The sequence below is a fragment of the Tupaia chinensis genome, unplaced genomic scaffold, assembly GCF_000334495.1.
Source record: "Tupaia chinensis unplaced genomic scaffold, TupChi_1.0 Scaffold000231_1, whole genome shotgun sequence".
Classification (NCBI taxonomy): Eukaryota; Metazoa; Chordata; class Mammalia; order Scandentia; family Tupaiidae; genus Tupaia; species Tupaia belangeri.
Genome location: NW_006159706.1, coordinates 1098041 through 1110717, shown reverse-complemented (window position 1 = coordinate 1110717; position 12677 = coordinate 1098041). Strand labels below are relative to the sequence as shown.

The 12677-nt window shown below is 51.0% G+C and overlaps 1 protein-coding gene across 11 annotated transcripts in view; it reads left to right on the top strand.

Annotated features, from left to right (window-relative positions):
• Nucleotides 1-12677, top strand: part of FBXL19 (F-box and leucine rich repeat protein 19) — a 22794-nt gene that overhangs the window by 2029 nt on the left and 8088 nt on the right. The window contains exons 2-7 of one of the 11 annotated variants that reach the window (XM_006148134.2): nucleotides 22-222; nucleotides 2156-2299; nucleotides 2417-2503; nucleotides 2599-2817; nucleotides 3312-3473; nucleotides 4571-5082. In XM_006148134.2, coding sequence (XP_006148196.1) covers nucleotides 46-222; nucleotides 2156-2299; nucleotides 2417-2503; nucleotides 2599-2817; nucleotides 3312-3473; nucleotides 4571-5082 — 1301 coding nt within the window. In that variant the 5' untranslated portion in view covers nucleotides 22-45. Of the gene's footprint in view, nucleotides 1-21; nucleotides 223-2155; nucleotides 2300-2395; nucleotides 2504-2583; nucleotides 2818-3311; nucleotides 3474-4570; nucleotides 5083-12677 lie in introns of all 11 variants that reach the window. The other 10 variants (XM_014587695.2, XM_027771705.1, XM_027771703.1 and 7 more) reach the window with 10 other exon arrangements.

The window sequence follows — 12677 nt, the reverse complement described above, 5'->3', positions numbered from 1 at the left end:
CCTGCCCCCATCCATCCACAGCCCTCGGCGTGTCTGACGCCCCCAATGTCGTCGAGCAGCCGGGGGCCGGGGGCCGGAGCGCGCCGACGCCGAACCCGCTGCCGCCGCTGCCGGGCCTGTGTGCGCACTGAGTGCGGGGACTGCCACTTCTGCAGAGACATGAAGAAGTTTGGGGGGCCCGGGCGCATGAAGCAGTCGTGCCTGCTCCGGCAGTGCACTGCCGTGAGTTCCGTCCCCACTGCACTGGGCCCCTTTGGGACTTGAGGCATCCTGGGCTGGCTGACCTGAGCACCTTCCTGGGCTGGCTGGTGGCTGTTTCCCATAGGGTACTGTAGAGTTGCTGTCCCATCTTGTTTAAATGGCCATTTTTGTCCTCAGCTCCAAGCTGGGGGCAATGTTGGGGTGCACAGAAGAATCTGACCCAGTCCCTCCGGGCCTTCCTCTCAGAGGGAGTTTGGGTACAAAGGGACCCACCCCCAGGCCTGCTGCTGTGAACAGGTCTTGCCCTTCTCTGGCCTCTTGCTCACATGTCAGGATACTCTTGAATTTGAGGCCAGTCCCACCCCTCGTGTGACCTTGAGCAAATCACTTTGAACTTCAGGTACCTTCTCTGAAAAATGTTTCCTTTGCTGAGTTGTAAAGATTAAACAGAAGTGTGGCTATGAACGTGCCTGCCACAAGGCACAGCACACAGTAGGTGTTGGGGAAACACGGGTTTCCTCCCTGCTTTCCTCATCCTTTGAGCTTCCCGGGGCTCCTGAGAGCGGCCCAGTGAGGAGCCAGCTGCATCCTGCACCCCTCACACACCTCCTCTCTCTCTTCCTCCAGCTACTCTTTCCTGATTGGTCTCTTCACCCCACAGTCCTCTCTTCTTTTGTTCCCCAAACCCTTTGCCTCACTTTCCCATTCATTCTTCCCTACCTCCTCCTTCCTTGATCTGTCTCCCAGCCTTTACCCTCTCTGATGTGACTTGGTGTTACCATTGTTCTCCCCGAAGTCGGGAAGGCCGGGAAGGCTGCTCCCGTCTTCCTCAGGACTAGTCAGCTGCCTTTAGTGTTCCGAGGGGTCTTGCCAGAACCAGGTTGGTTACTGGATCTAGAGCAACCACAAAATTACCCCAGGGTGCTGTCGTGTCTTTTCCAACAGCCTCCTGAGTATTATTGCCATACTGGCCTGCAGTCTCTCTCCATTCCCAAAGGCAGCTGTAATTTCAGGGTCATGCTGGCCTGGATCTATCTAGCTGTAACAATCACAACAGTGATAACAGCTATGTGTTGAATGCCCCTTGTGCATTCTTTCATTCTTTATTTTTTTGTTTAAACTTTTCTTTTTTTTTTTTTTTGAGAGGTTTTTGCTATAGGGCGCGTGCGCTCACCAGGAAGACAGAGAGATAGAAAGCGAGAAATCACCGCCCAGGGGGGATGGCCACGCCACAATCCCTTCTCCTCCATTCTCCTCTCGGGATCTTAGGCATGCACGCACATGCGCCCGGCGTGAGTTTAAGCCACCGGGTCTGGGACTCAAACTGCAGTTGGCTACATGGGAGTTCAGTGACATAGCCATTATGCTAACTGCTGGTCCCTGTTTAAACTTTTTTAAAAGAGCTTAATTTGCCATTGAGTGCGAGTGCTTGACAGAGAGCGACAGAGAGGAAAAGTGAAAAAACACACTCCTCAGGGGGGATAGCCCTGCCACCAGCCCCTCTCCTCTATTCTCTCAAGATTTTGGGCACACGTGTGCACCTGGCATATTTTGCAGACCACCAGGTCTGCAACTCAAACTGCATAGCTGGCCATGTGGGACCCAGCTGCCTTCACACCACGCCATCTGACTGGCCCCACAGTATCGCGCTCTTTTTTTTTTTTTTTTTAATAATTCATGAGAGAGAGACTGCACCCCCAGCAGGGACCTCCATCTCATTCTTAAAACAATCCTGCAAGGGAAATATTGCTAGCTCCGTTTTACAGATTCAGAAATGGAGACTTGAGGGGATTAAATCACTTGCTCAAGGTCATATTTCCAAAAAGTAATAAATTCAGGAGTTGACACAGCAGGGTCAAAACCTCACCCAGTGGCTGACCAGGGGCCCCAGAAGAAAGGGTCTTTCCCCCGTTGGCTGCTTTCGGGGTCCCTAATGCCCCTTCTCCCCCAACAGCCCGTGCTCCCACACACAGCCGTGTGCCTCCTGTGTGGGGAGGCAGGGAAGGAGGACACAGTGGAGGGAGAAGAAGAGAAATTTGGTTTGAGCCTCATGGAGTGTACAATCTGCAACGAGATCGTCCACCCTGGCTGCCTGAAGGTGATCACTGTGGGGACTGGGGTTGGGGGTGGGGCTGATTGCTGGGGAGCAAGAAGGGGCACACTGCCTCTGGTTTTACCAGATCCCTCTATCCAGTCCCTGCCCTCTTGCCTACAGATGGGGAAGGCTGAGGGTGTCATCAATGCGGAGATCCCCAACTGCTGGGAGTGCCCTCGCTGCACCCAGGAAGGCCGCACCAGCAAGGTAGGGCAGGGGCTTCGCGCCCAGATGCTGGGCTCTGTGCAGGTGGCAGGTCAGGGAACTGTGCAATACCTCACCCCCAGCTTCCATCTCCCCAGGACTCAGGTGAAGGGCCAGGCCGCCGAAGGGCTGATAACGGTGAGGAGGGCGCCAGCCTGGGGAGTGGATGGAAGCTGACAGAGGAGCCTCCGCTTCCACCACCCCCACCTAGGCGCAAGGGCCCTCCGCCTGCTGGGCCCCCCCCAGAGGATGTACCTGGACCCCCTAAACGAAAGGAGAGGGAGGCAGGGAATGAGCCCCCCACCCCAAGGAAAAAGGTGAGCCATGGAGCATAGGTCCAGCCCAGGGGATTCTGGGAACTGTAGTCCTGGCCTTTTTGAGTATGGAGGTGGGCCTGGGGAGCAACTCTCTGGATCCCCCGGGCATTGTTGGGAGGCATAGTTCAGGGGTCGTTGGAAATAAGGGTGGACTGCTCAGTGTGGAAGAGAGGTACAGGTGAGGGAAACGGCATGGGGTGGGAAGCATTGGGAGCCCTCAGTGGCCTAGGGAGGAAGGAGAGAGCATGCTCAAATTAACTGCTACAGAGGAGGAGGGAGAGGCAGGAAAGGGCCTGAGGGGGAAGAAAGAATAGATGAGAGCATGCTCAGTGAGCCAAGACGCTGGTTGCAAGGTGAGCATGCTCAGAGTTCTCCCTAGGCTGGGGACTTCTGGGATTTGTAGTCTAAGAGGAAGGCATGGACCTTAGCTTTATGGGCATTGAAGACCTAATGGGGTCTCTACCTTCCCCCATATCTCCTTTTTGCCCTGGTAGGTGAAAGGAGGCCGAGAGAGGCACCTGAAGAAGGTGGGTGGAGACGCCTGCCTCCTCCGAGGATCGGACCCAGGCGGCCCTGGCCTTCTGCCCCCCAGGGTTCTGAATCCGAGCCAGGCTTTCTCGTCCTGCCACCCTGGGCTCCCTCCCGAGAACTGGGAGGTGTGCCTGGGACCTCCTCCCTCCCCCTCCCACCTTTCCTTGCCCCACCCTCCACCCTGGAGGCAGAGATCTGTTCCTTTCTGTTGACCTTGTTCTGCCCCAGCTGCCCTTGGCCACAGCGGCCTCTGGACCCCTTGGAAGAGTTGGTGGGTTGGGTCCAGGCCACAGGCGCCCCTTACTTCCCAAGAACCCTTAGGGTATCATTTACGTCATCTTTCCAAATCTTACAGGCGAAAGATCTGAGTTCAAATTCTTCCCTGACTGCTGACTGTTTATATGGTCTTGGAAAACTGTCAGCTGTTCTGAGCCTCAGTTTCCTCATCTGTAAAAGAGAGCCTACCTCACCCAAATATCTCTCAGAACTATATCAGTCTGAGTTAATGAGAGTATATGAGTTTCGTGAGCTGTAACTTTATGTGGGTTTAAGGAAAGTGAGACCCAAAGAGGTTAAAAGAGTCACCCAAGGTCACACAGCAGAGCCAACATTCAGATATTGCTTTGTACTGACACACAAAACACACTAGAACAAGATGCTGTTACAATCCTTCCTCTATCTTGTGTCCATTTGAAACCAGCCTTGGACAAGTCACTCAGTCTCTTTCAGCCTCAATTTCTCATGTCTAAAAAGAGCAGCCCGAGTCGCCACCACATAAGAACACACCATGAGAATGCTTGGGGTGCTCCACGTGGAGCCACAAAGTCATTGTTACTTGTGTTGTTTAATGGACACTTGGAATTGTCTAATCCAGCCAGGCGATGAAGCAGGGGCTTCCCGAGGTCATACAGAGGGTTGGTAGGCAGCCAGTACTCAAAACCAGGCCTGTGCTTTCTGTACTTCACTGCTTTTGAAAATTCCCTAGCTGTTGAAACCTGTAAGACTTTACATTCCTCAAATCAGTGTCTTTGCGTTACAGATGAAGAAACTGAAGTCCAGAGGTGGGCAATGACTTGGCCAAGGTCTCCCACTGTTGAGCAGAACCAGGGCTGGAACTCATGACTATCCCTTGGGCTGTTCATCCCCTGGTGTCTCCTCTGGGGCAGGGGGGTGGGAATGTGTGTCCCAGGCTTGAGAACAGCCTCACCCTGTCTCCCTGCAGAAACCAAAGCCGCCTTTGGCCTCTGCTGAGGGCCCGGCGGTACCGTCCCCATCGCCACAGAGGGAGAAGCTGGAGCGTTTCAAGCGGATGTGCCAGCTGCTGGAGCGGGTGCCTGACACCTCCTCTTCCTCCTCGGACTCAGACTCTGATTCCGACTCCTCAGGCACGTCGCTGAGTGAGGATGAGGCCCCTGGCGAGGCCCGGAATGGGCGACGGCCAGCACGGGGCAGCTCTGGCGAAAAGGAGAACCGTGGGGGGCGGCGGGCTGTGCGCCCTGGCACTGGGGGGCCCCTGCTCAGCTGGCCCCTGGGCCCCGCCCCACCACCCCGGCCTCCACAGCTGGAGCGGCATGTGGTACGGCCCCCACCTCGAAGCCCCGAGCCTGACACGCTGCCTTTGGCTGCTGGATCCGACCACCCCCTGCCCCGGGCCGCCTGGCTTCGAGTCTTCCAGCACCTCGGGCCCAGAGAGCTGTGCATCTGCATGCGAGTCTGCCGGACTTGGAGCCGCTGGTGAGTGGCCTGGAGTGGCCTGATTCCATTGCCAACATGCTTGTCACTTGCTTTGTGGCCTGTGATGGATGTTTGAGCCTCTCTGGGCCTTGCTGTCATTGTATTGATGATACCGTGTCCAGTATTATATGTGTGCAGTGTGTCCACATTACATGTAAGGGGAAGCTACCGTATTTGCTGTGTTTGGGCTGCTTTCCACTTGTGAGCTCATTTGAACCTCTTGACAGCCTTTCATCCCTAGTTAGATGAAGCTGGAGCTCAAGGTCATGTGGAAAGGAGACAACAAAACCAGGAGTTTGGACGTAGGCCTCTGGCTCTAGAATCTGTCCTCCTGATGACAGCTATTGCTTATGGGGTGCTTAGTATATGCCAGGCAGAGTGTTAAGTGCTGTGATGTTTCATCTCACTTAGCTGCTGGTCCCTCTTCTGAGGACCCTCTGAGTAATTGGTGCTATTTGCATATGAGAAAGCCTTTTGCTGGGACCAGCAGTTAGCATAATGGCTATGTCGCTGGACTCCCATGTAGCTGTCTGCGGTTCAAGTCCCAGACCCGGTGGCTTAAACTCACGCCGGGTGCATGTGCGTGTGTGCCCAAGATCCCAAGAGGAGAATGGAGGAGAAGGAACTGCGGCATGGCTATCCTCCCTGGGGGGTGATTTCTCGCTTTCTGTCTGTCTCTGTCTTTCTGGCGAGCGCACACGCCCTATAGCGGAAACCTCTCAAAAAAATAAAAAAGAAAGCCCTTTGCTGGGGTGTCCCCTGCCCTCTCAAAGGTGGCCACACTTGGACCTCCTACTAGGGGTACATAGCATCTCCTTTCACCGCTAACACTCTCAGCCACTCTCCCCCCCCTCTATCCCACCCTCCCTACTACTCTTGAACCTTGTTTGTTCAGAAATGTTGGTTGTCCTTCCAAGCTGCTTGTCTTCCTTTCTGATCCTACTGCCAACAAAATTCTTCATCAGACTCCCACAGCACGCTGTTCGCCTAATAGAGCATAGAGAGGCCTTCTGCGTTGATAAGCCTTCATTCATTTACTTGTTTTTATGTTCTCATCAGTTGCTGGGGTGAGGGAAGATATGGTGTCTGTTTTAGCTTTGCATTCCCAGCACAGGACAAAGGGCGCAAGACATGTTTATTAAATGAGTAAATTCAGGCTCTCTCCTAGGTACTGAGGAACAGGTGTCCTGTTGGGCACTTCCTAAAGGTTAGCTGAACCCTTCCTGGTGATAGCAATTGGTGTGAGGGAATGAGGGCACCTGAAGTCACAGCACGAGGTAGTAGCCAAACACAGACTTCTGTCCTCTTCCTTTGAGACAGCGTCTGGAGTGCTACTTTGTGCCTTCTGGTCTCTGTGGAGGCAGTGGAGCCCAGAGGAACTGAGTGCAGGCTCTGGAGGTGAACTGCCCGTGAACCAGTCTTAACCTTCCTCTGATGAAATGCATGTGTTGGGCTATTCCTTAACTCCCATGCCTCGGTTTCTTTTCTTGCTTTCAAGTTTCAATTTGGTTATTTTTTTTCCTTCCTTTTTTTTTTTTAGATTAATTTTACATAAAATTCTCATCATGATGTATACTATATATACACACACACATATATATATTTCTTTTTTTTTAAACAGAGAACTTTACAGTGTTGTGTTTGGTAAATGTTTCTTCCCTTTGCACCTCACACCTAACTTCTACCACATACTCTCTGCCATCCACTCTACGGTCTTTGGTATCTACACTCACTCTCTAGTATTATATCTGCAGATCTTTCCATTTCTGCCATAGAGTACAGATATCCAGTACAAATTGAGTGGGGATATACAGTATGTATCTTTCAATGTTGGCTCACTTCACTCAACATTAAATCTTCTATATTCATCCACTTTGAATCAAGTGATAAGTCTCATTGTTTCTTATAGTTGAGCAATATTTAGTTATTTCTTCCATAAGAGAGACAGGCAGGGACTCCAAACAGCGTTCCTACCCTAGCCTCCACCAACCTAGATCATAGGCTGCATCCTCCATTCCTATTGTGTACACAGAGGCCTCAGAAAACAGATCCAGGGTCTACCCATGTAGGTCCAGCATCACAGCTTATTGTGTTACTTAGCTCCACTGCCTGCTGACCCTGCCTCAGTTTCTTTGTAAAGCCAGGATAACCAAAGCTCTACTTCATCTTGTTTTTGTGAACTGACCTACATAAAGAACAGAGCCTGGTCCCTGGGAAATTGAAACTCCTCAGTGCCTTAACTATGGTCGTTATCATTCACTTAGTTACAAATGTTTACTGAAAGTGGACACTTTTAGGCCTGAGAACATTGATTCCTGCCCTTGAAGAGCTCCCAGTCAACCTGCTACATAGAAACAGATAGTTACAGGAGTTGCTGGGGTTACCATCCTAGCCTCTTACATTAGTTGAAGAATTGTCTGCTGAGGCCCCTTCAAGGTCAGCCCTGTGCTTGGCATGCTGGATCCAGAACTGAAACTTATGTCTCAAAGAGAGGCTTGTGACCGCACTGGACAGAGCAGAAAGGCTGGACTGCACAGAGATTTCTAGCCTGGGCCTGGAATCTGGCCACCAGGGGTTTCATCAGCTGTGACTCCAGCACAGCCATGGGCGAATGACTGTGCCTCTCAGGGCTTTAGTTTTCTTGTCTGTAGTGTAGGATTCAGTTAATACTCATGGGGATTAAATGAGGGGGCTCCTGCAAAGCACTTAGCATGGGGCCTGTAGGGTACTCAGTCCTCAATAAAATGGTGCCTGTCGATGAAAGAGGAAAAGGACAAATATAGGACAGAGCAGGGGCCAGCGAGGGTACATCCATCAGGAGTCTCTGCCAGGTCTAGACACAGAATCAGGGACAGTGGGGAGGGGTTCAAGTGGAGGGCTTTCTTTTCTTTTTTTAAGTTTTGCTATAAGGCATGTGAGCTCATTGGAGAGAGACGGAGACAGAGAAAGAGGAGAGGTGAGAAATCATCCCCAGAGGGGAATGGCCACGTCATAATTCTTCCATTCTCTTCTTGGGATTCTGGGCATGCATGCACATGTACCTGGCATGATTTTCAAGCCACTGGCCTGAGATGAACTGTGTCGTTGGCCATATGGTATCCAGCTGCCTTAACCTCCATGCCACCTCTTAGCCCCAAGAGCTTGCTTTATATATATATATATAAAAAGAAAGATTGCCTGAGGGCTTATGTGTTGACCAGAGATGGAGAGGGAGAGAGGAGAGGCACAGCCCTTCTGTGGTCATGCAGTCCACTTTCCCATCCTGTCAGAATCTGGGGCACATGCACACATGCCCAACATGTTTTTCAAGCTGCCAGGGCCAGGATTTGAACTGCAGTTGTCCATGTAGGATCCGGCTCCCTTTAACCACTAGCTTATGGGACTGGCCAGTCAAGAACTTTATTTTCATAAAAGATTTTTGCTGTAGGGCAGTGCACACACTGGAGAGACAGACAGAAAGTGAAAAACCACCCCCACCCAGGGGAATGGCCACACCACAATCCCTTCTCCTCCATTCTCCTCTCAGGATTTTGGGTACACTTGCACACACGCCTGGTATGAGTTTTTGTTTTGTTTTGTTTTGTTTTTTAAGAATTATTTAATTTCGGGGCTGGCAGGTAGCATGGTGATTGAGGGCACTGGACTCCCACATGGCCGACCGCAGTTTGAGTCTTGGACCTGGTGGCTTGCTTTCTCACTTTCTCTGTTCTCACTCTGTCCCTCTAAAATAAATAAAGTTAAATAAAATAATTTTTAAAAATAATTATTTAATTTTATTCACTTATTTATTTTAATTTGGCCAGGGAGAGAGACACAGAGAGAGGGAAAGTGAGAAAGCAAGCCAACAAGTCCGGGACTTGAACTATAGGCTGCCATGTGGGGGCGTCCAGTGCCTTAACCATTATGCCACCTGCCGGTCTCTTGGCATGAGTTTTAAGTTGCTGGATCCAGGATTTGAATCACAGTCGACTACATGGGAGTCTAGTGATGTGACAACCATTATGCCATCTGCTGGTCCTAGTCAAGGACATTTTTGGGGACCAACAGTTAGCATAATGGCTTTGTTGCTGGACTCGCATGTAGTTGACCGAGGTTCGAGTCCCGGACTCAATAGCTTAAACTCACACTGGGAGCATGTGCTGGGAGCATGTGCGTGCGTGCCCAAGATCCCAAGAGGAGAATGGAGGAGAAGGGATTGCGGCGTGACCATCCCCCCTGGGGGGTGATTTCTCACTTTTTGTCTTTCTGTCTCTCTCTGTCTTTCTGGTGAGCGCATGTGCCCTATAGCAAAAACCTCTCCAAAAAAAAAAATAAATAAAGTTATTTATTTAATTTTATTTATTCATTCATTCATTTTATTTGGCCAGAGAGAGAACGGAGGAAAGTGAAAAAGCAAGCCACCAGGCCTGGGTCTCAAACCATGGTCAGCCATGTGGGAGTGTCTGTACCACCTGCTGGCCCTAGTCAAGATCCCTTTAACAAGCAAAATGTCTCAGATTTGGTGACTAATTGTCTGCAGGGACAGAAGCATGACTCTCAACTGATTTCAGGGTTCAGCAAGTTGATGGGCAACATCATCATTCTCTAAACTCAAGAGTAACAGGAACAGGTTCCAGGGAAAGTGACGAGCTCAGATTTGACATGTTGGTTGGAAAGGCCTATGGACCTGTCAGGTGGAGCCAGCAGGAGAGCAGCTGGACTTCCAATCTTTCGGGAAAGAAACAAGCTTGGGAGTTTTCTACCTGTAGATAGCAGCTTCGACAAAGAAGACAGAAGATGAATGTCAGTATTTGCGAGTTAGAGAAAGAGCAGCTGGAGAATTGGAAGAGCTCAAGGGTAGAGGTGCTCCTTAAAGAGAGGAAGGGAGGAAGGGGGAGTAGGGAACAGTGGTGAATGTTGGCAAGGTGTCATGGGAAATCAAGATCCAAAAAGTCACAGTTGGATTTTGCTACAGGGAGGCCTTGGTATCCTTGGCTGCGCTACGTGGGGTGGGAGGGATCCAAGCCAGATTGTGTGGAGTTGAGAATGTCAGCTCCAAAGCAGGGACTGAAGCTGTTTGTTTTTGCCATGTCCCTAGTTTCTGGATGGTGCCTGGCATGTTACAGGTACTGAGAAAAGACTTGCTGAGTGAGTGAAAGTGAGGAAACAGGGACGACGTGTGGAAAGGGGTAGTGGAGGGCGGAGCTGCAGAGAGGTCGTGGGTGGGAGAGCAGAAGGTTGCAGGCTTTCCTGTCTGGTGGCTTCCATCTTCTCTTGGAATGGGGAAGCAAAATGAACTACCAAGAGTGTGCGGAGAGAGGGCAAGCAGGGGTGGCCTGGGAGAGTTGGAGGGAAGAGGGTTGGGACTTTCTAGGACATGGGCAGAAAGGGCAGAAAGAAGGGACTGGAATACAGGGTTAAGGCCCCTTGGGGTTGGGAGTAAAGGCCTGGAGGTGGACAGCTTGGAGGACAGTGGTGGGTCAGGGAGCCCAGAGAGCTCTGAGAGGGAAGGACTGGCTATAGTCAAAGCTTTCAGGGAGCAATTAGGGCTGGTCTGGCTCTGTCCCCAGGGGGCTTCCCTGAGAGGGAGGTTTAGCTTTTTGTTTTAGATTTTTGCCATAGTGTACTCTGCTGGGGAGAGAGAGGATAGGAGAAGGAAAATGAGAAATCCCCTTCCCCCACGGGGGATGGCCATACCACAGTTCCTTCTACATTTTCCTCTCAGTACCTTGGGCACACACACTGTGTGCCTGGTGTTTCCTAGTCTGCTGGGTCCAGGACTTGAATCGTACAGTTGGTCATGTGGATCCAATGCCTTAACCACTACGCCACCTGCTGGCCCTAGGATTTAGGGTTTTGCAGATTGGCTTAGTAGGCTGACTGACAGGTCAGGGGGTGGCAGGAGTCAAGGAGCAAGTAAATATGATAGGGAACTTGGATGGCAGGCCCTGCCTCTCCAGGATGATGGCATGCTTTAACTCTTAGGACTTTCTGCCTCTTAGCTCAGTGTCATTCCTCAGCTTAGAGAGAGCCCTCTTGTGGCTCCCTGTGACCCTCACAGTGAATTCCCATAGTCTTTCTGGACATTTGCACGTGAGTTGGGCTCCAGCTCCCCTGTCTCCCTTCACACCACAGAGAACCTTTGAAATCAGTGCTTCACCACAGTATATGGTTTGAAAAATGAAGGCCGAGAGGGAGCAAGGTGACCTGTGAGGTCACCCAAAACGTAGAGGTGGCAGAGCTGAGATTTCGATCCCTGCAGCTCATGCTCTTCACCTCTGGGCGCTGTGGCCCCTGACCCAGACCTCTGCCTTACTCCTGCCCCTCCCACTCAGCGTTCAGGCTCTCCATCCAGACCAGCATTCAAGCCCTGGCTCTGCGGCCACTTAGTAGCTGTGAGACCTTCAGAAAGTTTTTTTTTTTATCTTCTCTGGGCCTCTTTTTCCTTAACTGTAAAAGTGAGATGATAATAATAGTATTTACCTTCTAGGGCTGTTGTGAGATTAAATGCTTAGTGCGTACAACGGTACCTGGCAGGTAGTAAACCCTGGGTAAACACTGGGTATTAGTGCCCTCGTCATCATCATCATCGTCATTGTCCTTATCATTACAGTACGGCCGTGAACCGCCTTCCATTCCTCCCACCCGAGTACCCAGCACTGTTCTGTCCCTTGGGCCTAGACACAGGTTCTTCCCATCTGGAATGCACGCTGTCTTCCTTCCTTGCCAGAATAACTACGGCTTTTCTCAAAATCTCAGTTCGGGCAGTATCCCCAAGGTGACCCCTGTCCCAGTCTTCAAGTTGACTGTCCCAGTTACTGCAGGCTGTATCTCCCCCAGTTGTGCGGCAAGAGCCCTGTTGTTTTTACCTACTTCATGCCCATTGGAAGCTGGACTTGGTATCATTAAAGCTCAGTGACTGGGGGCCAGCAGGTGGCGTGGTGGTTAAAGGCGCTGGATTTCCACATGGCCACCTGTGGTTCAAGTCCTGGATCTGGTGGCTTGCTTTCTCACTTTCCCTCTCTCTCTCTCTGATGAAATTAAAAATAAATAAAATGTAAAATTCTAAAAAAAAAAAAAAGGGTGTCATAGATGCATGTGCTCACCAGAGGAAGAGACAGACAGAGAGAAAGTGAGAAATCACCCCCTCGGGGGGATGGCCACGAAAAAATCCCTTATCCTCCATTTCACTCTCAGGAGTTTTGGGTATGCACACACATGTGCTGGGTGTGATTTTTAAATGGTCAGGTCTGGAACTTGAACCATGGTCAGCCATGTGGGAGTCCAGCACTCTAACCACCACACCACCTGCTGGCCCCAGTGTTTTTGTTTTTTAAGTTTATTCCTTCTGGGGCGCTGGCAGGTGCTGGGCTCCCACGTGGCCGACCACAGTTCGAGTCCCAGACCTGGCAGCTTACTCTCATTGCTCTCTCACTTTCCCTCTCTCTCACTCTCGCACTCGCTCTCTTGCTCTGTCCCTCTCTGGTCAAATAAAAAAATAAAAAATAAACAAAGTTAAGTAAAATAATAACAAAAGAGTCTATTCCTTTTTTTTTTTTTTTTGGAGAGGTTTTCGCTATAGGGCGCGGGCGCTCGCCAGACAGACAGAGACAGCC